Below are 27,512 nucleotides of genomic sequence, written 5' to 3' on the forward strand. Positions count from 1 at the left end.
TAACACTATTAATTATAATGGAATTGAAAAAAAAAAAAGATCCTAGAAGAGTGAGGAGATCAGTGCAAGGATCAAATAAGAGATTTCTTAAGAGTTTGGAGACGGGAGGTGGGTGTAGTTACACACAGGGGTGGGGAATTGAGGGAGCTCACACACTGAACAGGAGGGAGCTCACACATTGAACAGAATGGCTTCAATTTTCTCTGTGGAAAAAGGAGCGGGGTCCTCTGGCACCAATCTCAAAACTTCCCCTTCCAACTCCGCCATGCAGGGTGTGAGGTGCGGAGAAGGCCGATGAAGGTTGACTTCTCCTTGAATTCCTATCCCCAGTGGCCCCATCCTTGTGATTCGTGAAAAGCCCCGAAAGCCCACCGTGTTTGTATTCTAAGACGTGTTCTGTAGCTTCAGCATCTTGAGGCTTTCACGGAAATAGAGCATTTTTTTTTTTTTCTTCTTTTTTTTAAGGCAAGGAGAGAAGCCGGGGAGATGAGATGCGGGTACGGGCCCAACTTTTCCTCTTTGCAGGTTTCCCTGGAGCGAGGGCAGGTGGCCGCTGCTGTCCAGGTGCCCCTCCTCGGGGCGGCGGAGGGGGCCCGGACCTGGCGCTGCCGGGCGGAAGCACCTCTGCCATTGGCCCAGCGGCGGCTTTTACCTGCGCGGAGCCCGGGGGCCCGAGCTCAAAGTCCGCGACATCCTGCGGGAGAGGCAGCCGCCGTTGGCAGTGCAGGTGGGCCCCCGCCCTCGGCCAGGCAAGATGCCCCTGGGGTTCCGGAGAAAGGTGAAAGCCAAGTCCAAGGAGGCCGCCCAGCTGGTGAAGGTCGAGCAGGTGGGCGCGGGCGGCGGCGGCCTCCCGGACCCCCCGCCTCCCACACGCAAGCTGGTTTTCTACACGCAGCTGGCCCACGGCAGCGCCACCGGCCGAGTGGAGAATTTCACCTCCATCCAGGAGCTCTACGCCAAGATCGCGGGAGTGTTCGGGATCTCGGCGTCTGAGGTAAGGGCTGGGCGCCCAGGCGGACGCGCGCGCCCCCCGCCCCTCCCACGTGCCGCGCCGGCTTCACCCGGCCGGGGCTGGAGGGGCGGCGCGGCGTCTGCCTGCAGCGCCCCCGGCGAAGTGAGGAGCTGAAAGGTAAGTCCGGGACCGCGGAAAGTTGCGTTCCCTGGGCCCGTGACTTCTGGGAAGCCGGGCGACTTTTCTTCCCATGCAAATGAGTATGCTTCCCTTGTCCCGGAGTTCCTAGACGTTCCGGGCAGGAGCGCCTCCGCGGAGTGGAGAGCTGACTGGGCAAGGTAACCCCTTCCGCGTCGCCTGGACGTCCCTTTCCTGCCTCTGCTGGGGGTAGCACCTCCCGGGTTAAGGAAGGGAGAGAAAAGGGCCTGCTGGGTGATAGCACACCGAGGTCCCCTTAGCCCCTCAGGTGTGATGTCTGGCGCCCAACACCAGAGCCCCTTTGGTAGGATCCCCAAGAATTTGATTATACCAAGGGTGCATAACGGAAGAGAAATAGAGCTCACTCCATGGGATGAGTTAACGACACGGTCCGAGGGGAAAGCGGCTCTAAATTTTACACCCTGTCCTTTAAAAGAGGCTGAACCTCGCCGTAGTTAGGTTGACTGCATGCTTGCCCGGAACCGAAGTTTGCTACGGTTCGATGTGGAAATCACTGGTGTGCAAATGTTCTCGGGACTGCTCTGTGCTTACCCCAGCGAACTGCAGATGCAGGAGAAGCTAGCCCAAGGAAGTCTTTTGTCCACACTGGAGGAAAAGCATGGGGTGTTGCCCCGGACTCCAGGGAGTGTAGAGAGCCGCCTTGGAACGACACAGAGCTGCACTTGGATTTCTGTTCTTTAATGCTGTTTATCAGGTCTGCTCAAGTAAAACTGAGGAGGAGGTGAGAGAGAGCTTGAAGTGTAACCTTTTGTTCTTTCAGGGTTCCTCGGCACTGAGGGGCAAATCACAAACCCATTTTGTGAATGATTTGTGTTGACCTGGAGTAGTAACAGTATTTCACGCTCCTGTAGGACATTTCAGTTCACAAGGCACTTTCATGGGACGAATGAATGTCCTTTTCTCTAGGAGAAGCAGGTGCATGTAGGTCATTGGGTAGCTAAAGGACAGGATTTGGAGACACCTAAGCCTGGATGTGAGTCCAAGTTCTACTACTTACTGGCTGAGTCGCCTTGAACAAGTTTAACTTTCTTCACTTTCAACCATGTATAAAACAGATGAGAAGGGGGGTGCCTGGCTGGCTCCGTTGGTAGAGCCTGTGACTCTTGATCTCTGGTTGGTGAGTTCAAGCCCCACATTGGGAGTGGAGATTACTTAATCTTGAAATACAAAATCTTGAAAAACAACAACAACAACAAAAACAAAACCCAAATGAGAACGTCTGCCTTGAAGGGTTGTAAAGACTGGAGCTCATGAATAAACTTAAGAGATTGCATGGTGCATGGTCCATGCTTAACGAATTGTAACTAGTATTACCGATACCTAACAGTTAAGTGAGGAGCTGAGGTACAAAGTAATTGGGTCTTGGCCAAGGTCACATAATTAGCAAGAAAAAATCTGGAATGTTATTTAAACTTGAATATTCTGCTTTCTAAGCTAAGTGAGCTTGTTAACACACTTAACTGACAACTTTAAATGTCTCTTTCATAACCAGGGACTCCAGATTTAGTTGCTTCGTGTTAATAGCCCTCCTCATTATTCTTAGTTCAAGGTGCATGACTTTATTCAATCCACTTAATACAGGAAAAAAATATTATCGATATCACTGCTTCAGAGAGGAAACAGGCTTTGAGGTTCACAAACTTTTCAAAGTTATACATAGTAAGTAGCAGAACCTGGGTTTAAACTCAGGTGTGTTTGTTTTTTGTTTTCTGACTCCAAATTCCATGAACTTCTCTTCTGTATTGCTTCCCAAGTTCTCCGTGGTCTCTGGGATAGCAGGGCAACCATTTTCAGTGTTTTCACTTTCCAACACACTGAATTAGGAGATAAAATTCCGAGATAATATAATCCTGCTATATCAAAGTTCATATATTTTTATAACTCCAAATATATGTATTGGTATACTTATGCATTTAACCAACATTAACACAAGTTTTCTATTTGGATTAAGAATATTTAAGCAGGGCGCCTGGGTGGCTCAGTGGGTTAAGCCGCTGCCTTCGGCTCAGGTCATGATCTCAGGGTCCTGGGATCGAGTCCCACATCGGGTTCTCTGCTCGGCAGGGAGCCTGTTTCCTCCTCCTCTCTCTCTCTGCCTGCCTTTCTACCTACTTGTGATCTCTCTCTGTCAAATAAATAAATAAAATCTTTAAAAAAAAAAAGAATATTTAAGCATAAAAAAAAGAATATTTAAGCATATCCAAGATAAAGTATTGGTCATCATAGTATAGTATGTCCTAAATATTTCAATAGTCATTTTGAAACAAGTAACTTATTAAAACCATTTCTCGTGTCATTCCCCCAGCAAGGGGAATTATGTTATAAACTTTTGAGCTGTCAGTGGGAACAAAACAAATTTCCCCTCTTTAATAGTTTCAGTAGAGTATTAGCTCAGAATTCCTGCCTTTTTTCTAGAGCAGTGGCTTTAGGATTATAAATAGCTCTGTATAGAATTGAACCTTCTTTCCTAAGGGGGAGAGGAAAAGGGAAGGGCTTGGCCTGATCTGATTTCAGGTGGGGCAGATATACTGGGAGTTCATAATGTGCCCATGACTGTACTAGGCATGTAAGTAAGTCTGCAGCATGGTCATTCCATCCTCACCATAGCACCGAGGCTGGGGTTCTTTTCACTTTATAAAGCTAAGTGAGGCTCTGAGAAGTTAAGAAGCTTGCCCAGAGTCACTGAGCAGGTATGGGGCAGGGTCAGAATTTGAATGCAGGTTTCCTGGTTCCAAGTCCATTACATTGCAGCTATTAGGTTCTAGGTAACTGCATTCAAATTTCAAATACAAACCCAGGAAAACTTTTTTAAAACAAAGGGTCTCTTCAATTAAAGCCTCAGACCCCACCACAAAAATATTGCCTCAAAAAATGCTGTTGTGAAACTAATGCAGATTTCACCTATTTCAAGGTCCCTGAAGGAGGAGGAAGCTAAGGAAACTGAATCTAGGCTCTGAATTACTTTCAGGGTGCAGCCTGTGATCATTACGTTGAAACAGATGGCCAATTATGCAGAAATCCCTTTGAGCTCGTACTTTTTTCTAAACCACTAAATGAGCAATTCAGCAAAAAGAACAAAGTAAATCTTGGTTAAAAGAGCGCTTAATTTCTGTAAGTGCAGGGACACTTTTACAAAAGTTTGATACCATTTTTTAAAATATTCAGGTTATACAAGGGGATTGAGCATTACACTCTTTGAGCTTGAGTGGTAACATTTACTGAAGGGGCATTCTGAATATGTGACCACTGTGATTGACAGTAGATGGTGCCATGACATGTTTTCTTAGTTCTTTATTATGTGGAAAGACTGTAGAAAAGAGTCATTCAAACAAGCTTTTAAGAAAATCAGTTTTGTAGTTCAATACCTCACATGTATGAAAGCTCAGTGTCTTTAAAGATTTAAGAAATTATTGGGATTCCTGGGTGACTCAGTTGGTTAAGTGTCTGACTTTGGCTCAGGTCATGATCCCAGGACCCTGGGATGGAATCCCACATTGGGCTCCTTGCTCGTCGGGGATCCTGCCTCTCCCCCTGCTTGTGCATGCTTGTGTGCTCACTCTCTCTGACAAATAAAATCCTTAAAATTTCCTTTGACTTGGTTGTATTCATTCATATACTTGTAATACTAGTTCATTGACTGAATGGTTCAAGCAAATGTAGCCTCTTCTTTCTTTACATAAAGCTTTCTTTATATAAAGCAGTCCAAAAAACCCAGTATTCTTGGGAAGATCAGATTTTAATTTTGAGAACTGATTTTTAATTTCAAGCTTTATATACAGTAGTTTATAAATAAGGTATACTGTGATTTCTCTCAACAAAACAGCTCTTCCCTTTTCACCTGCTCCATCTCCTGCTATTTCTCTTTTTTCTAGCAAAACTCACAAGTTGCTGTCTCCACTGAGACCTATCCTGTATCTTTTCTATCTGATCAGAACTCTCTAATAGCTCTCCGTCTCACTTACAGCAAAAGCCAAAATCTTACAATGGGCTATAGGCCATGTTGCCTCTCTAATACCCTTATTCTTCCTGTTCCAGCCAATCTGGCCTCCTAGCCATTCCTTGAACTCTGGAGCCTTGGGGCTGTTGTCTTTACCAGAACTTCTTCCTGTAGAATGCAGTTCCTTCTTTAAGACTACTTGAATATCGGGGCACCTGGGTGGCTCAGTGGGTTTGGGCCTCTGCCTTTGGCTCGGGTCATGGTCTCAGGTCCTGGGATCGAGCCCCGCATCGGGCTCTCTGCTAAGTGGGGAGCCTGCTTCCCCTGCTTCTCTGCCTGCCTCTCTGCCTACTTGTGATCTCTCTCTGTCAAATAAGTGAAGGGGATCTTTAAAGAAAAAAAAAAAGAAAAAAAAAGACTACTTGAATATCACCTTCTCCGGCTGGTACTGATCATCCCATTTAAAATTCCCCTCCTCACTTAATTTTCCTGCATAGCATACTCACATCCTATGTATATGTAACTGATTTGTCTTTTTCTTCTCCCATGTAGTAGAATATAAGCTCCACAAAGGCAAGGATTTTGTCTTTTTTTTTTTTTTTAACTGATATAGCCCCAAAGGGCCTAGAACTCTACCTAAAACTTGATTGGAGCTCAAGTATTCATTGAATTAAAAAAATCTTCACACAGTAGTTAAAACTGTAGCTTCAGTATGCAGCTTTAGTACCAGTTACAATAATGATATCTTTTTTTTTTTTTAAAGATTTTATTTATTTATTTGACAGAGATCACAAGTAGGCAGAGAGGCAGGCAGAGAGAGAGGGAGAAGCAGGCTCCCCGCTGCGCAGGGAGCCGAATGCGGGGCTCTATCCCAGAACCCTGAGATCATGTCCTGAGCTGAAGGCAAAGACTTAACCTACTGAGACACCCAGGTGCCCCACAATAATGATATCTTTTGTAGATGTTAACTTTTCCGACTGCTGTGTGAAGAAAGACTAGCTTTTGATGGTGGTAGGAATGAGGAGCATCATTTGTACTTTGAAGGGATGGGGAGTAAGAGGGTGAAGTATGGACACTGACTAGAAAGTATGGAAATGAAGATTTTTATGCATTTCTTGTATCTCTAAAAATTGCAGAAATTATGAAGTTGGAGACTCCGTTTATAAGCAGAATTGCTTCCTAGCTGAAATAGTGTACGGGGAGCTGCCTTGTAAACGTTCCCAGAAACTGCTTCCTTTTGTTTCCAAGTTGCTGGCATCTGCACTGAGCTCTTGTGAAAGTCAATATTCTGTACTTATGTGGCACTTCTGGAGAACATGAACTGCACTGTGGACTTTATCATTTCCCAGCAATGCAGTTAACTGGCTAGTGGAACCATGCCTTTCTGCTTCACAAATGCGAAATCCAGGAAGACTAGAGCAAAATGAGCTTCACTGACTTGCATATGGTCCCTCTCAGGAACAACAACAAACATACCAAATGAAGGAATTTGGGAATCCAGTGTGAATTTTTACCATTGAGCTATGAGAACTGTGAAACAAGCCCAACAGAACTGAATAAAAGAGTGTAAGAGTGAGAAAAGCAGCCCCGACCATCTGGGAGCAGGTTGACACTCACAGGTAGAAGTTGGCGTTCTCCTTTTGGGCATAAATGGTATCACAGAACATCAAAATCAGATAAGAGCACTCTGTGACTGATGGGGCAGGTCAAAAGTAAGACTACCCTGGGGGTGCCTGGCTGGCTCAATTGGAAGAGCATGTGACTCTTGATCTTGAGGCTGTAAGTTCAAGCCCCAAGTTGTGTGTAAAGATCACTTTAAAAGAAAATCTTGGGGTGCCTGGCTGGCTCAGTTTGAAGAGCATGTGACTCTTGATCTCAGGACTGTGAGTCTGAGCCCCACATTGAGATTACCTAAATAAAACTTAAAAATCTTAAAACAGAAACCAAAAACATCACTCTGGAATCCTGTCTGGACAGAAACCAAAACATGAATATTGTTCACACCTCAAAAATGATCAGATTTGCACCCCTTTTCCCCCAGACCAGGTGACTGATAAAATCACTGCTGTTCCTTCCATAATCCTAGCATTTAGCTTTGATAACTTCTCCCACCTTACTAAGATAGTTCTAGAATTGTCCCACCTCCTGATGCTATCCTATCCGGGGCAAACCCATGTTTCCTTGCACGTACTCCCAAATCCTTTCTTTCTCCGCCCCCCCCCCCCAAGTCCTTTCTAGCATCCCCTTACTTAGACCCCTCTGTGGTTCTCCATGACATGCTGTCTCCCTTGATGCTAGGAACAGTAAACTAGAGGTGAGAAATCCTGGTGATCCTTGGCTGGAGGGCGTTGACAGTTGTTATTGTTGGATTATTACAATGTTGGATTATTACTGATATGATTTTCCTGATCCAGCCCATCTTCTATTTTAATATTTTGATGGTCTGAGCATACCTATTAGAAACCTTCAGAGCTCCCAATTACTTCCGGTCTTATTCCTTGTTGGCTGCTATAACAAAATCACTGTCTGGATAGCTTTTAAACAACACAAATTTATTGCTAACATTTCTAGAGCCTGGTGCATGATCACCTTCTGGTAATGCCCTTTCCTGGTTCATTGTTGGCACCTTCTTGCTGTGTCCCCACATGGTGGGGAGGGGCTGGTAATCTCTCTGGAACTTCTGGTAAGGCACTGATTCCATTCATAAGGTCTTCCCTTCGGCTTAAGCAACTTCCAAAGATCCTACCTAATAATGCTGTCACCTGTGGGGATTCAACATTTGATTTTGGAGGGAAACACAAATATTCAGACAAAAGAACTTAACAAATAACCCCCAGTAGCTAAACAATGTCTTCTATTCCTCCCTCTTGAGTTCTGTCCTGTGCCTGCTCCTCCAATCTCCTTTTCTAACCATTCCCTCTTTCTCTGTGCCCTTTCTCATCCTGTTCTCATTTTTTTAAAGTAGGCTCCATGCTGGGTGTGGGCTTGAACTCATGACCCCGAGTTCAAGACTTGAGATTGAGTTGGTTGTTTAACTGACTAAGCCTTCTCATTTCTGGTAGCTCCTATTCACCTTTCCAGTCTTAACTGCCACCTCTTCCAAGAAGCCTTCCTTGTGAATCTCTCAGTCTATATTAGTTATAATATCCACTGTTGCATGATTTTAGCCTAGCATTAGCACACTGAGTTGAATTTATTTATTCCTCTCTTCTCTATCCCAGGATGGTTGGGGGAGGGAGGGCTTGGACTTTTTCTTTTCTTTTCTTAAGTCCTGTCTTTACAGTAGCTAGATGGTTTAGCTGCCCCATGGAAGTCTGATAAATAAATGGCTGAATGGTGGATACAGTAGGAGCTGAAGATGGAGATGGTGAGACTATAAACATCCTTGAAGCTGTATAGATTTTGTTCTGTAAGCAATGAAAAGAACTCAAATGTTTTTCAGCGGTGGAATGATCACTGACTTCTGTTTATATAAAGTAGAAATACAATTTGCCATTCATTTGCTATGTTTGTCTTACAAATGTTTGTAAGTTGAAAATGATAGTATTTTCTGGAATTGTAAAGTACCATCTGACGAATTCTAATATTACGATCATTATGTTTGCTATCCCTCATGGGCATCAGTTTTCTTTTTTTTTAAAGCTTCATTTTTAGATTAAAAACTGGAAACAAAAATCACTAACTTATTTTGAGAAGTGGGAGAGTCTAAGCAGCTGCCTTGTAGACCTCATTGCTATCAGGAAGATAAGAAATGAATAAAACTGTTGACTTTTGCTGGAAATCCCCTGAAGTTAGCATGTGAACAATCCTAGAGTAAAGTCTGAAACCCTGGGCAGAGGCCAACCACTCCTAGCGTGCTATGTCAGAGGCTGATAGCTAGCCTCTGCCTTCTTTCAGTCCCTCCCACCACTCCCATTCTGAGTGGACATGGAAGGCTCTTGCAGATTGTAAGAGATGGAACACTCAGATTACCTTAGGCAATTTGTATGTATGTGTTTGTATCAGGATGTATAGGGAGGCAAAGAAGCTCAGGACAGCTTCTGTAGGTGGGTAGTCCCTTTCCATGCACAACTGTAGGATCATTCATGCTGTCCAGGTGAAAGCAGTAGCTTTAGACTTTGAAGAACCAAGAGCAAGTCTGTTTGTCCTTCACCTTCCATTTCAGCTTCTCTTTCTCTCTCCCTCTCCCCCCACATCTCTTCTTGACTGATGAATGCCTCTTATCCTTTTGATTTTGCTCCTTTTATGTCCTGTTGTCTCATCTGTGTCTTTGTTTTGTTACTGCTCTACTTTCTGTGCCCCATTGTATCTCAAATTCAGACTCCCTGACAGTGAGTCTCTGTGTTGGCAAGTTTGTGTACAGAAAAGGTAGGACAGGACCTGGTGAGCCTGTGGATCAGGGGCTCATCTCTGGTCCAGCCTGTAAGGCATGTGGAACAAAAGCGGGTGAGCGGTACTTAAGGAGTCACGCTGGAGAGGATTGTGGGCATGACAGGTATTCCGAAGACTACTTTAATTAGGGGAATGGTAGATCTCTTCCATGGCCTGTCCAGACTATCAAACTATTTTCAGTTCCCTCTGTCTTTTTTAGTGCATTTTATTTTTTTAATTAAGCTTTACACCCAGCTCGAACTCACAACTCCAAGATCAAGAGTTGGAAGATCAGGAATGTTCCCAGCTGAGCCAGCCAGGGATCCCCCCACCATGCCAATCCCTCCTCCCTTGATATTTATGCATTGTTTTTCTGGGTACCTGGGTATCTTTCCCCTTCTCCTTCCCTATTAACTGCATTAAAAGATGAACTGAGGTATATTAAAAATCTTAAGGGTTTACTTGAGCAAAATCTATAGGAATTGAGCAGTGCCAAACCAGAAGTGATTAGAAGTGTTCCACAGACAGGAACTAGGGGCAGAGTTTTTGTAGAGGAGATGTGGAAACTAATGTTTGCATTACTGTAATTGGTTGTCTCTAGGTTTTTTAATTCTTAACCCAGAGGCATTTAGAGGCTTAGATTTTGGTTTGTTTACATAGGCTACTGAGGTATTAGAACCACTTCAGTCTAAGAACCTCCTTGTTTAATTAAAGGACTTTTACTTATACTCAGGAGTTGCTACCTCAAGCTCCCCCCAAACGCGTCTGCCCCCATCTGCACCCCCCCCAGTCAAGGTTTCTTGTCTCTCCTCTGAGCTTCCATAACTCTTATAAACTGAATGATAACTGTTGACTTACTGTCTGTCTTTTCTGTAAGGTGAGAGCTGCTCTAGGCAGGTACTAGTATGTATGAAGTAAATTTTTTTTTCATTTTTAAATTTTTATTATGGAGAAACTTAAATACATGCAAAAGAAAAGAATGCGATACCTCCCAGGTGTCCAGCTTCAACAGTTATCAGCACTTGACAATATATATATATATATATATTTTTTAAATTTTTTATTTTTTATAAACATATATTTTTATCCCCAGGGGTACAGGTCTGTGAATCACCAGGTTTACACACTTCACATGCTTAGCGAAATAAGTCAAGCAGAGAAAGACAACTATCATATGATCTCCCTGATATGAGGAAGTGGTGATACAACATGGAGGCTTAAGTGGGTAGAAGAAGAATAAATGAAACAAGATGGGATTGGGAGGGAGACAAACCATAAGTGACTCTTAATCTCACAAAACAAACTGAGGGTTGCCGGGGGGAGGGGGTTTGGGAGAAGGGGGTGGGATTATGGACATTGGGGAGGGTATGTGATTTGGTGAGTGCTGTGAAATATATATATTTTTAAAGATTTTATTTATTTGTTTGACAGACAGCACAAGTCGGCAGAGAGGCAGGCAGAGAGAGAGGAGGAAGCAGGCTCCCTGCTGAGCAGAGAGCCCAATGTGGGGCTCAATCCCAGGACCCTGGGATCATGACCTGAGCCAGAGGCAGAGGCTTTAACCCACTGAGCCATCCAGGCGCCCCTTGACAATATTTTTTTAAATCTTCATTTAAATTTTTATTAAATATAGAACAGGTAGATAAAGGCATATAAAACAAATGTACAACTTCATGGATAAGTTGAACATCTTTGTAACCACACTCATGTCAGAAGATAGTCCTTGCCAGCCAACCCAGAACCTTCTAAATACCTCCTCCTATCTGTCCCCAACAAGTAATCACTATCCTGACTTGTGGTAATTATCCCTTAAAAAAAGTTTTATCCCCTAAATGTGCTTTCCTAAACACCATAATCTAATTTTGGCTGCTTTTAAATGTCGTGTGAGTCTATTTTAAATGTATGGTTCCTTTCATTCTCTACTTTCCCCTTCCAATGTATTTGTTGAAGAAGCCAAATAATTTATTCTGTGTAATTTTTCAGCTTGTATTTTGCTGATTGTGCCCTGTGGTATAGCTTCTCATCTGGTCATTTTGTTTCTTATAAATTGATAGTTGTATCTTAGGACTTAAGCAGATAATGTTTGATTCCCAGTCCCCCACCCCAAACCATGAGACCACCATATAAAAAACATAGTTAAAATTTTTACTGGTTAAATTAATGAAACCCATAGGGAAAATAAATAAATTTTTATCTTTGCGGATGGCCTCAATATTCCTCCTGGAATAGAATCTAGTCTATTTTGAAAAGCCGCTTCTATGTTCTGTTTCTGTTGTTTGTACAGTGAAGCAATGGTGTCTTTCTACAATCGTTTGAATATATGGCTAGAACTATTTGGGTGCCCTTTATCTCAGATAAATCTTGCTAGCAGTGCACTTGGCAGAGCCAGATGGATTCCTTCCCACATTGGAATGCTAGCAAGGATTTTAATTCTTCAAAAGAAACCTCTGGGGAGGTATTCTTCCTGCTATTGTATAGAGAACCGAGTACTTTGGTTGATGCCCTTTAATGAGAGGTGTTTCTCATATAAAAATGCATATTTCCCTCATTTGTATATGTTATGAATTTATAGCAAGAGAGTATAATAGTTTTAAAATAGAAGATATACATATTAGGACTGTTCAGTTTGATTAGAAGGCTTTTTTTTTTTTAAATTTGATGGTCTTTTTTTTTTTTTAAAGATTTTTATTTATTTATTTGACAGAGGTTACAAGTAGGCAGAGAGGCAGGCAGAGAGAGAGAGGAGGAAGCAGGCTCCCTGCTGAGCAGAGAGCCCGATGCGGGACTCGATCCCAGGACCCTGAGATCATGACCTGAGCCGAAGGCAGCGGCTTAACCCACTGAGCCACCCAGGCGCCCTGATTAGAAGGTTTTTTGATTATTGACTTTGCCAGTCACTCCTCCAGATCTTGATATATATCAGTGAACAAAAGCAGGTCATAATCCCTACCCTTATGGAGTTGATAGTCCAGTCCTCCTGCCTATGAGATGGATACCTCTTGAGTCCATGACCAATACCAGCCAGACTGAGTATTTGGGCATTTGTTGGCCTATTCTCCGAGTTCTTACAAAGTAGGGTTCTTTTTTACATCCGTATTTCTTGCATTTTAAAAAAAAGGGGACCTAGAAGCTTTGCTAAGGAGGATGAAAATATAAGCATGTGTATACTTTTTTCTGGACAACCCTCTGTGAGGTGGCTACTCTTCACTCCTCTGTGCTTGTACTCTTAAACTCTCCCTTGTCTAGAAGCATTGAATGCCCATATAGCTCAGTGTTTGGGAGTGCCACTTATTATCTGTGAGACTTTGGGCAAATTACTGGTTGCTCTGTTTCCGTTCCTCCCCTGTAAAATAGTGTTGATAGGAGTCACCATAAAAGATTGTAAGGTATAAATGAAATAATTTTTGTGAACATACAGATCAATGGCAGGTATATATCAGATGCTTTTATAATTATGGAGTTGAGTGGGGTTTCATTGTATTCCAACTTTTTAACTTCTTTACCAACTAAACAACACATGCCTGATTACTTTTAACCAATATTTGCTGAAGGAGTCCATCTACCTGAGCACTTACTATGAGTCCAGTATTGTGTTTGACCTTGGAACATAAAGGCTTTTCTCCAGTTGTGTTCAGTTCAAAGATAAGAAACTTATCTAGGTTTTGGTTGAGCTATAATTTTCTAAAATGTGTTCCAAGGAATACTAATCTCTTAAAAATTATTTTACAGAGCCTTAGCTTTTGCAGAACTGGGAAATGTTATCTTGTAGACTCGTAATTTTATGTTGAAGGCCCTAAGAAGTCCACTAAATATTTAAAAAGTTTGGTGTTTTTCATTCCTTACATTTATTTGACTGTGGAACCCCCCCCTTTTCTTTTACCTGCACAATATCCCTTAGGCCAATATTCTAAGGTACATATTTAAAAAAAAACCTTACCTATGTTTTAAAAAAGCTATTTGTCAGTTGTTATGTTCAGTGATAGAAAGGTTCTCTGATGATGATCTAGTTAATGCTTATCTTTTATTTCATTCTGAAGAACTTGGCCAGATAGTTTCCATTTCATCATTGTCCTCTGCTGATCTTTTTGCTGTTCTGTTCACTTTGCGATTCAACGTTGGGCAAGTCTTCCATCTCATTGGGCTATAGTTTCTTCATATGTAATATGGACTGGGTAGACTAGACCAGTGATTCCTAAACCTGGTTGCATCCCAGAATCACCTGGCAACCTTTTTAAAAGAACCCTGGTTTCTAGGCTCCACTTCTATAAATTTGGGCTAGGACCTGAATATTATGATTTTTGCGGTTCCCTGATATCCCTGGGCAGCTGACCTGTGATGTATTATTGGTAGATACGTGTTTGGGAACCATTGGGTTAAATGAGGAGATCCAAAGTGCTTTTCAGCTTGAATGTTTCTCCAGAGCTTGTGTACTCAAAAAGATTTACCCCAAAGATACAGATGTGAAAAGAGGGGCACATGCACCCCAATGTTTATAGCAGCAATGTCCACAATAGCCAAACTGCTGAAGGGGTCGAGATGTCCTTTCATAGATGAATAAAGATGTAGTTCATATATACAGTGGAATATTATTCAGCCCATCAGAAAGGATGAATACTCATGATTTGCATTGACATGGGTGAAACTGGAGGGGATTATGCTAAGTGAAATAAGCAGAGAAACACAATTATCATATGTTTTCACTCATATGTGGAACATAAAGAATAGCACAGAAGACCACAGGGTAAGGGAGGAAAAAATGGGAAGAAATCAGAGAGGGAGACAAACCATGAGAAACTCTGTGCTCTGGGAAACAGACTGAGGGTTACAGAAGGGAGCAGGTGGGAATATGGGATATTAAGGGGGGCATGTGTTGTGATGAGCACTGGGTGTTAAATGCAACTAATGAGTCACTGAGCACTACATCAAAAACTAAGGATGTGCTATATGCTGGCTAACTAAACATAATAAGAGTGTTCTCTTTATGTACAAAGTATTAAAATACACACAAAGGTTACTAAGTGCCATTTCCTGGAGCTAACAATGTACAGGTGTGGTGGTAACAAGGTCAACTAAGACAAGTATACATATGCTGATAATGCAAGGCAGAGAATGAAGAATGTTGCCAGAGACACCAAATATTACAGATGGGGATAAGGTAGGCGGAGATCAAAGAAAGGGGAGCTGGAATGTGGCTGAGAAAGTTATGGTAAAGCCTCAGAGTATTGAGTCATTGTATATTTACTGCTTAATGTATATACCTAGCATGTCATTTTGATTCCACAAATGCAAAACTGTAACTATATAGCAAAGTGTCGTAATGAAACAATAAGCAAGACTTCAAGCAAGAGGCTTTTTCTTTCTTTCTTTCTTTACATTTTTAAAATTCTAAACAAAACAGCAAAAGTTCTGTCTGCTTTGCAAGTGGTTGCACTATAGAAATCCTAGAAATTGAAGAGACACTGGTGTATTTAAATGACCATTTAGAGACCATTTCCTTCTTGTTAAAGAAGTTCTGGACAGAGAGCACAAGACAGAAACACTAATAGTGCTCCCTTTTAGATAAATAAATAAAAAATGAAGTGTTTTGAACTCCATTTCAGAAAATAGAATTCCATGTATATGATTCAGTAAGGTGCAGTAATATAAACTTAAAATTTTAGAATTTAGGGTATATTTTTTGGTTTCGTGGCCTCAAATATATTGCTTGGAAATTTGGGATGGTGACATCACACAAGTTCTTTTGTAGTTGCCTCAGACTGTTTGGATATAAGCAGGATAGTTATGATCAATTTGTACCATTTATTTCTAATACAGTGTGTCTAGTCTTGCCTTCCTCTTAGTGTTATTAATCACACCCTACCTCTTAGGTCCTCCTTTTCCTAACTCTACATGTTGGCTCTCAGTTAAGAGTATCCATAATATTTGACCAAAGGGAAGTGGTCTCTTTTAATTTTGTTTCATTCTTTCACTGAATCTACTAGCAGAAGTCCACAGGGGAGCTACATAGTAAATACTGTTATTTAAAACCAGTTTTTACAGGTGCCTGACTGGCTCAGTCAGTGGAGCATGCAACTCTTTATCTTGCGGTTGTGGGTTTGAGTCCCACATTGGGTGTAGAAACTACTTTAAAAACGGACTTTATTTTTTTAAAGATTTTTTTGTTTACTTGAAAAATAATAGATGCACGTGATAAAGATAAGGCAGGGGCAGGGAGGGGAAGTGGGTCACCCAGAGCCACCATTCCGTAGTCTTCTTCCCCAGAAGCATCTGTTGTGGACACTTTCTTGACTATCTTTACAGAAAAATACTCTATGAATTTGTGTGTGTATGTGTGAAAGTACATGCATATCTGTGAGTATAAGCCTTTCCTTTGACTTTTATTTATTTTTGAGAGCAAGAGTGCCCTTGGGCACACCCATGTGAGTAGGGGAGGGGAAGAGAGAGAATCTTGAGCAGGCTCCATGTACAGTGCAAGCCTGGATCTCACAACCCTGAGATAATGGCCTGAACTGAAATCAAAAGTCTGACACTTGACTGACTGAGCCACCCACATGCCCCCAAATAATAGAATTACTATTTATTTATTGATTGATTGATTTATAGTAGGCTTCATGCTGGGCATGACTAATAGCAAAGAGGTCTTGTGGCTACTAGAGATAAGTGAAAGGCCAGAAGGGATCTTAGACCTTATCAATGATAGAATATTTGTTTTTAGAAATCTATGGCCATCCATAAGTGGTGGTTAAGAGACTCAAGAACTCAAGCATTTAAAAAGTGTTTTTGTTATTCTATTAAAAAAAAAATTCCCTGGAAATAAAGAACATGTAGAGAACAGTTTTAACTGTTTCTCTCTCTTTTAACTACTACTACTGTTTTCATTTTATTAAGTAAACTCTACCTCCATCATGGGGCTTGAACTCATGACCCCCAAGATTGAATCACTTGCTCTACAGGCTGAGACAGCTGTGTACCCCTCAACTCTTTTTTTTTTTTTTAATGGCTAAAATCCAGGATAATCTTGTAGATCATCTCCATCTATAAAAGTCACAGATTCTTAAAATGTAGTGTTAAATTTACAAGGCCTTAAAGGGATATACAGTAACAAGGCTGAGGAAATGATAATTGTTTCTATTCTTGAGACAACTCACATATCCACATACTGCATTAATATAGTAGTAGTTTCTGTGATTGGCATTAACACTATGTCCTTGATGACCCAGGGCCAGAATCTTAATTTAACTTCTTGTGGCTTCTCACATTTGGTACTAACAGTTTGTTCTGGGTGTGGCTGGGTATTAGGGGCTGGTCATGATTCCTGTTACTTTCTTCTGTTTTCTTTATACTTCCCCATTCCTGTCTTAATTTTCCTGTCTTTATGTGGAGGTGTGTGGGGGAAAGGGAAATATATCTTGAACTGAGAAGGGAATTTTTGTTGAATATCAAAACTTAACCCATGCCATCCTATGGGAAATGACAGTTCCTATCCAAAGCCTTAGAGATGGCTACAATCCGTAGATGAGGCAACTGGAGCTCAGAGCAAAAGTAAACTATTCAAGTCATGCAGTCTAAAGGGATGTCTTTGATCTTAGGTTTGTCTGGCCCCAAAGCCCATACCTTTTCCTTTTATATGGTGGTTCTTAACCTTGTTGGACTTGAAGTAACACCCTTTTTATTACTCTGAAATAAAATTTTACCAACCTATACACATAATTGAAAAAATTATATTAAATATAATATTTATTTTTAGAGTGAGCATGCACACATGCCTGTAGGGGATGGGGAGGGGCAGAGGGGGAGAGAGAGACTCTCCAGCAGACTCCCCACCAAGTGTGGAGCCCCATGCAGGGTTTGGTCTCATGACCCCGAGATCATGACCTGAGTGAGCCAAAATCAAGAATCAGATGCTTAACCAAATGAGCCACCCTGGTGCCCCTTAACTCTAATATTAGAAACAAATATGGATTTCAGTATGGGCAAAACTACCATAGAAGACCTAATGGGGCAGTTAGGTGCTTGTATCTACTTGTAGTGAATAAGTTTGGATTTAAAGAATAAGACAATATTCAACTGAATGTTTTGACTTTCTTTATATAATGTGTAAAGAAATAAGGGGTAAATGATATTTGTTGATGTTTGTAGAATTACTGTAATGTAACAATGGGAATAGAATGATATTTGAATTTTTAACATAAAACGTTATGTGAATAGCATTGTTGTGAGTGCCTTGGTTTTCTAAAATGATAAACCGTGCTTGGTAAATTTTAGCACAAACAGGTTAAGTCTTTTCCTTGATTTACATGTTAATTATAGTCCAGGAAAGTGATAACCAAAAATACTTCAGCTGTAACACACCTAGGTTTAGGCTTAAATAAATCTTTGTTTGTATTCCTCTCCCCAAAGTGAATGTCTGGAGGACATTTAAAAATCACGTGGATGGGACGCCTGGGTGGCTCAGTTGGTTAAGCAGCTGCCTTCGGCTCAGGTCATGATCCCAGCGTCCTGGGATCGAGTCCCACATCGGGCTCCTTGCTCCGCAGGGAGCCTGCTTCTCCCTCTGACTCTGCCTTCCACTCTGTCTGCCTGTGCTCGCTCTCTCTCTCTCTCTCTGACAAATAAATAAATAAATAAATAATCTTTAAAAAAAAAAAAAATAAATAAATAAAAATCACGTGGAATGCCAAACAGTTCTTAACTGAGCTGGGCGTCTGTGTTAGAGTTCATACAGTATCCCTACATCAGCCCCTGTCTCCCAGATGCCAGCAGGGTCACACAATCATTTTAGCAACCAAAAAGGCCTCCACAAAATTTCAGATTGTTTCATTAGGGGCCAAAATCCCCCGTTCCCACCAGCAACATTGCTTTATAACCAGTTGCTTGAGATAAAGTACTTGCTTTACGTGTGAAGTTAGGTGCTAAAGGCGAAAAAAGTGGGAAAGAAAGAAGGGAAAAACCAGCAGAAAGACCTGTTGGTTTTATATATTCAGTTTTAGGATTAATCTTATAGGGTTGTAATTATGTAGAGTGGAGAGTGGTTTCTTAGATTTGTGACATTTTAGGCTTTTATATCTTATTTTTTTTTTTTTAAGATTATTTATTTATTTATTTATTTGACAGACAGATCACAAGCAGGCAGAGAGGCAGCAGAGAGAGAGGAAAGGAAGCAGGCTCCCCGCAGAGAGCTCTATGTGGGCTTGATCCCAGGACTCCAGGACCATGACCTGAGCCGAAGGCAGAGACTTTAACCCACTGAGCCACCCAGGTGCCCCTAGGCTTTTATATCTCAAAGCAACATATGTTGCTGTGGCTTTTTGAAGGGTTCATGGCATCCTTTGAGAGACAGGAAGTCAAGGTGGCATGATAGAAAAGCTTTCAGGACCATACAGTGGGGGGTGGGCTTCAGGGTGGTGTGGTGTGCCCTGGGTTTGACTCTTGGAGATGCCACCTTCTAGCCTAAATTTTCTCTCTGGCAAAATGTACCTGGCAAAAAAATGTCACTGGCAAAATAATACTTGCTTTTTGTGATTTGTTGTAACAGTTGAATGAAATAGCAGGTTAGGTATCTTCTTTTCCTTAAACAAGATACATTTTTTTTTTTTACAACTCTTTGGATACTATTTTTAATTTTTAAATTTTTCTCTTCTAGACCTATACATTAAAAGAAATATTTTTATTAACATATAACGTACTATTTGCCCCAGGGGTACAGGTCTGTGAATCATTAGGTTTCCACATTTCACAGCACTCACCATAGCACATACCCTCCCCAATGTCCATAACCCAACCAGCCTCTCCCTACCCCCCCACCCCCAGCAACCCTCAGTTTGTTTCCTGAGATTAAGAATCTCTTATGGTTTTTATCCCTCCTGATCCTGTCTTGTTTCATTTTTTCCTTCCCTACCCACTAACCCCCCTGCCCTGCCTCTCAAATTACTCATATCAGAGAGATCATATAATTGTCTTTCTCTGATTTACTTATTTTGCTTAGCATAATACCCTCTAGTTCCATCCACTTCGTTGCAAATGGCTAGATTTCATTTCTTTTGATGGCTGTGTAGTATTCCATTGTGTATATGTACTACATCTTCTTTTTCCATTCATCTGTTGATGGACATCTAGGTTCTTTCCATAGTTTGGCTATTTTGGACATTGCTGCTATAAACTTTCTGATACACATGCCCCTTCAGATCACTACATTTGTATCTTTAGGATAAATACCCAGTAGTGCGATTGCTGGGTCATAGGGTAGCTCTATTTTCAACTCTTTGAGGAACCTCCATGCTGTTTTCCAGAGTGGTTGCACCAGCTTGCATTCCCACCAACAGTGCAGGAAGTTCCCCTTTCTCTGCATCCTCAGCAACATCTGTCATTTCCTGACTTGTTAATTTTAGCCATTCTGACTGGTGTGAGGTGGTATCTCATTGTGGTTTTGATTTGTATTTCCCTGATGCCGAGTGATGCTGAGCACTTTTTCATGTGTCTGTTGGCCATCTGGATGTCTTCTTTGCAGAAATATCTGTTCATGTTTTCTGCCCATTTCTTGATTGGATTGTTTGTTTGTTTGTTTGTTTGGATTATTTGTTCTTTGGGTGTTGAGTTTGATAAGTTATTTATAGATTTTGGATACAAGTCCTTCATCTGATATGTCATTTGCAAGTATCTTCTTCCATTCTGTCAATTGTCTTTTGGTTTCATTGACTATTTACTTTGCTGTGCAAAAGCTTTTGATCTTGATGAAGTCCCAGTAGTTCATTTTTGCCCTTGCTTCCCTTGCCTTTGGTGGTGTTTCTAGAAAGAAGTTGCTGCAACTGAGATCGAAGAGGTTTCTGCTCTGTGTTCTTCTCAAGGATTTTGATAGATGGCTGCCTCACATTGAGATCTTTCATCCATTTTCAGTCTATTTTTGTGTGTGGTGTAAAGAAATGGTCCAGTTTCATTTTCTGAATGTGGATGTCCAATTTTTCCCAACACCATTTGTTGGAAAGGCTGTCTTTTTTCCATTGGACGTTCTTTCCTGCTTTGTTGAAGATTAGTTGAGCATAGAGTTGAGGGTCCATTTCTGAGCTCTCTCTTCTGTTCCATTGATCTATGTGTCTGTTTTTGTGCCAGTACCATACTTTCTTGATGACAGCTTTGTAATAGAGCTCGAAGTCTGGAATTGTGATGCCACCAACTTTGGCTTTCCTTTTCAACATTCCTCTGGCTATTCAAGGTCTTTTCTGGTTCCATATAAATTTGAGGATTATTTGTTCCATTTCTTTGAAAAACATTGATGGTATTTTTATAGGGATTGCTTTAAATGTGTAGATTGCTTTTGATAGCATAGACATTTTTACAGTATGTGTTCTTCCATTCCATGGGTATGGAACGTTTTTCCATTTCTTTGTGTCTTCCTCAATTTCTTTCATGAGTACATTATAGTTTTCTGAGTACAAATTCTTGGCCTCTTTGGTTAGGTTTATTCCTAGGTATCTTATGGCTTTGGATGCAGTTGTAAACAGGATTGCTGTTGGTGTGTAGAAAGACAACTGATTTCTGTGCATTGATTTTATATCCTGAGACTTTACTGAATTCCTGTATGAGTTCTAGCAGTTTTGTAGTAGATGGAGCCTTTTGGGTTTTCCACATAAAGCATCACATCATCTGCAAAGAGTGAGAGTTTGACTTCTTCTTTGCCAATTTGGATGCCTTTTATTTCTTTTTGTTGTCTGATTGCTGAGGCTAGGATTTCTAGTACTATGTGGAATAGCAGTGGTGATTGTGGGCATCCCTGCTGTGTTCCTGACCTTAGGCGAAAAGCTCTCAGTTTTTCCCCATTGAGAATGATATTCGCTATGGGTTTTTCATAGATGGCTTTGATGATATTGAGGTATGTACCCTTTATCCCTATATTTTGAAGAGTTTCGATCAAGAAAAGATGCTGTACTTTGTCAAATGCTTTTTCAGCATCTATTGAGAGTATCATATGGTTCTTGTTCTTTATTTTATTAATGTATTGTATCACATTGATTGATTTATGGATGTTAAACCAAGCTTGCAGCCCAGGAATAAATCCTACTTGGTCGTGGTGAATAATCCTTTTAATGTACTGCTGGATCCTATTGGCTAGTATTTTGGTGAGAATTTTCACATCTGGGTTCATCAGGGATATTGGTAATTCTTTTTGGTGAGGTCTTTTTCTGGTTTTGGGATCAAGGTAATGCTGGCTTCATAAAATGAGTTTGAAAGTTTTCCTTCCATTTCTATTTTTTGGAACAGTTTCAGAAGAGTAGGTATTAATTCTTTTTTAAATGTTTGGTAGAATTCCCCTGGTAAGCTGTCTGGCCCTGGGCTCTTGTTTGTTGGGAGATTTTTTTTTAAAGATTTTATTTATTTGTTTGACAGAGAGAGATTACAAGTAGGCAGAGAGGCAGGCAGAGAGAGAGAGGAGGAAGCAGGCTCCCTGCTGAGCAGAGAGCCCGATGTGGGACTCGATCCCAGGACCCTGAGATCATGACCTGAGACGAAGGCAGCAGCTTAACCCACTGAGCCACCCAGGCGCCCCTGTTGGGAGATTTTTGATGACTGCTTCAATCTTCTTGCTGGTTATGAGTCTCTTCAGGTTTTCTATTTCTTCCAGGTTCAATTTTGGTAGATTATATGTCTCTAGGAATGCATCCATTTCTTCCAGATTGTCAAATTTGTTGGCATATAGTTGCTCATAATATGTTCTTCTAATTGTTTGTATTTCCTTGGTGTTAGTTGTGATCTCTTCTCTTTCATTCATGATTTTATTAGTTTGGGTCCTTTCTCTTTTTGATAAATCTGTCTAGGGGTTTATCAATTTTATTAATTCTTTCAAAGAACCAGCTCCTAGTTTTGTTCATTTGTTCTGTTGTTCTTTTGGTTTCTATTCTATTGATTTCTGCTCTGATCTTTATGATTCTCTTCCCCTCCTGGGTTTAGGCTTTATTTGCTGTTCTTTCTCCAGCTCCGTTAGGTATAGGGTTAGTTTGTGTACTTGAGACCTTTCTTGTTTCTTCTTTCTTTTTTTTTTTTTTAAAGATTTTATTTATTTATTTGACAGAGAGATCACAAGTAGGCAGAGAGGCAGGCAGAGAGAGAGAGAGAGAGGGAAGCAGGCTCCCTGCTGAGCAGAGAGCCCGATGCAGGACTCGATCCCAGGACCCTGAGATCATGACCTGAGCCGAAGGCAATGGCTTAATCCACTGAGCCACCCAGGCGCCCACCTTTCTTGTTTCTTGAGAAAGGCTTGTATCGCTATATACTTTCCTCTCAGGACTGCCTTTGCTGTGTCCCAAAGATTTTGATCAGTTGTGTTTTCACTATCATTTGTTTCCATGAATTTTTTCAATTCTTCTTTAATTTCCTGGCTGACCCATTCATTCTTTAGTAGGAGGCTGTTTAGTCTCCATGTATTTGGGTTCTTTCCAAATTTCTGTCTCCTACTCCTCTGCCATGTTGCTTCCACCTAGCTCTGTACTTTTTCATTCTCCTGTCCTTGGCCAAATCCCCCCAGATAAGGAAGGCTCATCTAAAGGTATATCCCTATACATGATCCTCAAACTAAGTTATCTCAGTGTGGAAATCTGTGTTATAGTAACTAATCTGGACCTTTCTGATGAGGGCTTCTTCTAAAAGCTTAGTATAAACATAATAAATGATGTTCATTTATTACTTCAACAAAGTTGAAGATCTCAGTTAAACTTGAGAAATAGTAAATATACCAGTTAATTCAGGATTGCTCTGGCAATGTTTCTCATGTGCCAAAAATAACTCTTTAATAATATCTGTATTTCTTTATGTCCTATGCATAGAGCATACCTGTAGCAGAATTTGTCTCAGCATATAATTATATTTTACCCTTTTCTCTCACCGAACACATAGAGCTCAACTCTCCACACATGCAAGTCTGCTAGGATCTTAATTGTGTGCAAGTCCTAGATGCTGATATTTTCCTTCCAAGTAGCTTCTAGGAAAGATTACTTAGATGTTAAAGGATAGAGGAAGAACTCTACCACTGTTGTTCTTCAACATCCAAATTTATCTTTTTCCTTTTATTCCATGCTGTCTTTACTCATGCCATTCTGAAATGGGAATATGCTTATTTCATCAGCTTAATAATAGGAGATGTATTATAAATAGATGGCCAAAAAATTTATATTCCAAATCCAGGCACTTCAGAGGGTGGCAGGGATGATAGTAAGAATTACTGTGATGGGTGGTGGTGGGGGTTTGCTGGCTTAGTTGCTAGAGCATGAGACTCTTGATCATAGGGTCTTGAGTTCAAGCCTCACACTGGGCATGCAGCCTACTTATAAAATAAAAAAAATTACTCTGGGACAATAGTAGTAAACTGGGACCTGCAGTCTGCCTAATTGTAACCAAATTGACTACTAGAAAAGGAGAAAGAAGAAAAATGTAAGAACATTTCATACATTTGCCAATTAAACACCAACAATAAACATGCCAGTTTCCTAGGCAGTAAGGAAGTTTTTGAATTATAGGCATTCGGAGAGGGGGTGGGGAGAGGATACTGTGGTTATAAAAATAGAAGCCGAGAGTGTCAGCAGCAAGCCTGGAGCTGGGAGATGCTGGTACTCCTCGTCCTGGCTCTGACTGGGTGACACATTCCTGGGAGTCGAGGAGAGAACCCTGTGGTAGCTTGCCAGCTTCTTCGGGAAGCCTCTGGACACTGCTGGGTTCTCCTCCCCTCTTAAACTGTTCTGCCTGCTCTAGTCCCAGGAGTTTTATAGGCCAGAATGGCAGTAATGTTGGCAAGCAGAGGGTGGGAAGGAGCTGCTTAGAGCAGGGGAGTAGGAACTACTCATAAACTAATCCAAGCACAGGGGAGAGTTTTCCAGCCAGGGTTGTGCCTAAGTGTCTCTGAGTCTGTGACATAATTCTACTCTTGGCAATGCCTTTCCACTTTTTCCCAGTCTCTGTTCTTGGGACTCTCATTCCCTGGGTGGGAGATGGTTCAGGATTAAGCAAGCTGAACCTAGAAGAAGCTTCATGCACACTATGTGTACACATGCATGCACAAACACACTCTCACACATATACTCAGTTCCTCTAAAGTTAAGACTGTACATACTTGTGTCACACTGACCCTACCCGTAGAGGTTTTTCTTTTGTTTTGTTCTGTTCCCCCCGCCCCCATGTGTCTCCAACTTGCTAATGAACAATTTAAGTGTCTGAGGTGGTCATTGGATTTGTCTTCCCCCAATCCTTTGTTACTTCTCATCTAGGGAACCCTGTAGTACATTTTCTTCTGTCACCTTTCACCCTATCACCTTGTACAATTTCCTGTCTTTCTAGGTGTCCTACTTTGGAATAAAAATCAGTTTCAGTCTCTCTCAAGATGTTTATAGTTTTTCAAATGGCCCACTTTTTATATAAGCCTTTTCTTCATCTCTTTCAGAATTTCTGTCCTAGGAAATAGTAGGGAATAGACCACCTTCCCTTGTCCCTCCCACTTGACACCTCCTTGGCTCACCATGCTGCTTTCCAGTTTCCCATGATTTATATGGGTGTCTTCTATTTTAGTAATTTTTTTTTTTAAGATTTTATTTATTTATTTGACAGACATAGACCACAAGTAGGCAGAAAGGCAGAGAGAGAGGGGGAAGCAGGCTCCCCACTGAGCAGAGAGCCTGATGCGGTGCTCGATCCCAGGACCCTGAGATCATGACCTGAACCGAAGGCAGAGGCTTAACCCACTGAGCCACCCAGGTGCCCCTTTTAGTACTTTTTTAAAGTAAGCTGCACTCAACATAGGGCTCAAACTCATAGCCCTGAGACTGAGAGTTGCTTGCTCTACTGACTGAACCAACCAGGCATCCCCATTTAGGTGGTATGTTTGTATATGTATATTTATTTAAATTAACTAATTAAAAAGATTTAACTTATTTATTTGATAGAGAGTGGCATAGTGAGAGAGGGAACACAAGCAGGGAAAGTGGGTGAGGGAGAAGCCGGTTTCCCGCTGAGCAGGGAGCCCGATGCAGGCTCAATCCCAGGACCCTGGGATCATTACCTGAGCCTGAGGCAGATGCCTAATGACTGAGCCACATAGATACCCCTATTTAGGGGTTTTTTAAATATAACATGCTTGTAGCCATTTCATTGTAAGGGTTGTAAGTCTGCTGCCTGGGTTAATATGAACATAGTGTTACATGAGCTTTCTGCCAAACACATCTTAAAATTTTGATTAGGGTTCCTTTTGAGATATAATGGCCATCTTTTATAAATTACGTTTTGTATTTGGTAAACTGGAAAGCTTAACCATAAATCTCTTTATTAATGTAATTTATAATATTTTACAAGCCACCTTACTACATTGTTCTTAGATATAAAATGTCTCCTTGTTATACTCTTTGTCTTTTTACGTTCTTTTCCATTTCATGTGTCAAATAAGAGGAGGCTTTTAAGAAGATAAGTAGGTTTAGGAAGTTGGAAAATTTGAGACAGCACCTGACCAGGGGAATAGCAGTGATTTATGATGTCTTTAAAATTGGCACGTAACCTTGCAGCATTAATAGACTAGGATAAAGTTCTGTCTGGAAGAATATTGTGGAAAAGGATGATATATATAGCCATACACATTTGATTTATCTTACTCAGTTTAGTATTTCTGTAATGTCCACAAAGGCAAGACTAAAACCTCTCCTTATCCTTTTAAACTTATGTTTCAAGAATTGCTTTGAGATTTTTGACTCTTTTGGTCACATAGTTGCTTCGGTTAGCTTTCATTAGCAAAAGAAAATGTTCTTTTGGTTACTGTGGGAAATCATTTGGTAGATTAACAAATATAAATCTGCTTTTCTTTTTTTGGATAAAATTATTTTTGTGCTATTATTTTGCTGGCTAAGAAGAAGAAGAGTACAAAGGATGATTCACCTTTTATTTAGGACTTGCCACTGCTGACCCAGGGCAGCTAATTTAGAAGTGAATCATTTATAGAAAGTTCTACACAGTTCGAGGCAGGGCTTTGTACAATATCCTCATGAAGGTCTAAATAGAGCATACAGTATCAGGTTTCTAAATATCTGTCTTGTTGCCAATTTTATCTTTTGCAAATGCTGGAACTTGTTTCTAGATGACTATAGCCATTGACGAGGTGAAGGTAGGGGCACTATATATATAAAATCAAGTATATTTTAAAAACAAATCTTAGAAATTTAGTACATATGTTATGCTGGGAAAATAATAAGTTTGAGATTTTAAATGCCTATTTATAGTACAAAGAAACAAATGTAACTAGTCAGTTTCAAAATTATCTGGAAGAAATAATTTTAAACTTACAGTAAATCAAATCAAACAATGTGTTAGTATTTTGATATTTACTGATCATCTAATATTTGATTTTTAAAGTCCAATTACAAATAGCTCCTTTTTGCAATCTATTTTAACTCCTTTTAGGAAGTGGGTGGTTTATTAGATAAATGGTACTATTTGGCTCTATATAGAACACAAAATATATAGTTTCTGCCTTTGTTTTAAATTCAAAGCTGAATTTATGTTTACATTAGTTATAGTATCATGGGTTAGAAAAAGCCAGAAGTTTGAATTCTTGTTTTGTCATTCATTAGCTATGTGACCTTAGATAAATCACTTAATGGGTCTGAGCTGGTTTTCTCCTCTGCACAGGGTGTAGTGATACCTGCCCCCATGACCTGACTCACAAGGATTAGTTGAGCTAATGCCTTGGGAAGTGATCAGTAACTTTGGTGTCTCTCTGCAGATATCAGATGTCAAGTGAGGTAACATTGCAGGGAAAATAACTCAGACATCCAGGGTTGGAATCTCATTTGTACCACATACTACTGATGTGACCCTATAAGCCTTTTCTTTATTTTATTTTATTTTTTTTTTGAGATATAATTGGCAGATAATATTATTAGTTTCAGGTATCTAATGATTCAATATTTATATATATGACAAAATTATCACCACAATATCTAGTTAATATCCATCAACACAAATAGTTATGATTTCTAGTGATGAGAGCTTTTAAGATCTCTCTTAGCAACT

At 40.7% G+C, this 27,512-nt stretch overlaps 1 protein-coding gene across 2 annotated transcripts in view; it reads left to right on the plus strand.

The window, feature by feature from the left end:
* The first annotated feature begins 402 nt into the window (after nucleotides 1-402).
* Nucleotides 403-27,512, plus strand: part of GIPC2 (GIPC PDZ domain containing family member 2) — an 83,577-nt gene continuing 56,467 nt past the window's right edge. The window contains exon 1 of one of the 2 annotated variants that reach the window (XM_059375213.1): nucleotides 403-994. In XM_059375213.1, the coding sequence (XP_059231196.1) occupies nucleotides 755-994 (240 nt within the window). In that variant the 5' untranslated portion in view covers nucleotides 403-754. The remainder of the gene's footprint in view (nucleotides 995-27,512) is intronic. The other variant, XM_059375212.1, reaches the window with a different exon arrangement.

This window comes from Mustela nigripes, chromosome 14, assembly GCF_022355385.1.
Source record: "Mustela nigripes isolate SB6536 chromosome 14, MUSNIG.SB6536, whole genome shotgun sequence".
NCBI classification, from domain to species: Eukaryota; Metazoa; Chordata; class Mammalia; order Carnivora; family Mustelidae; genus Mustela; species Mustela nigripes.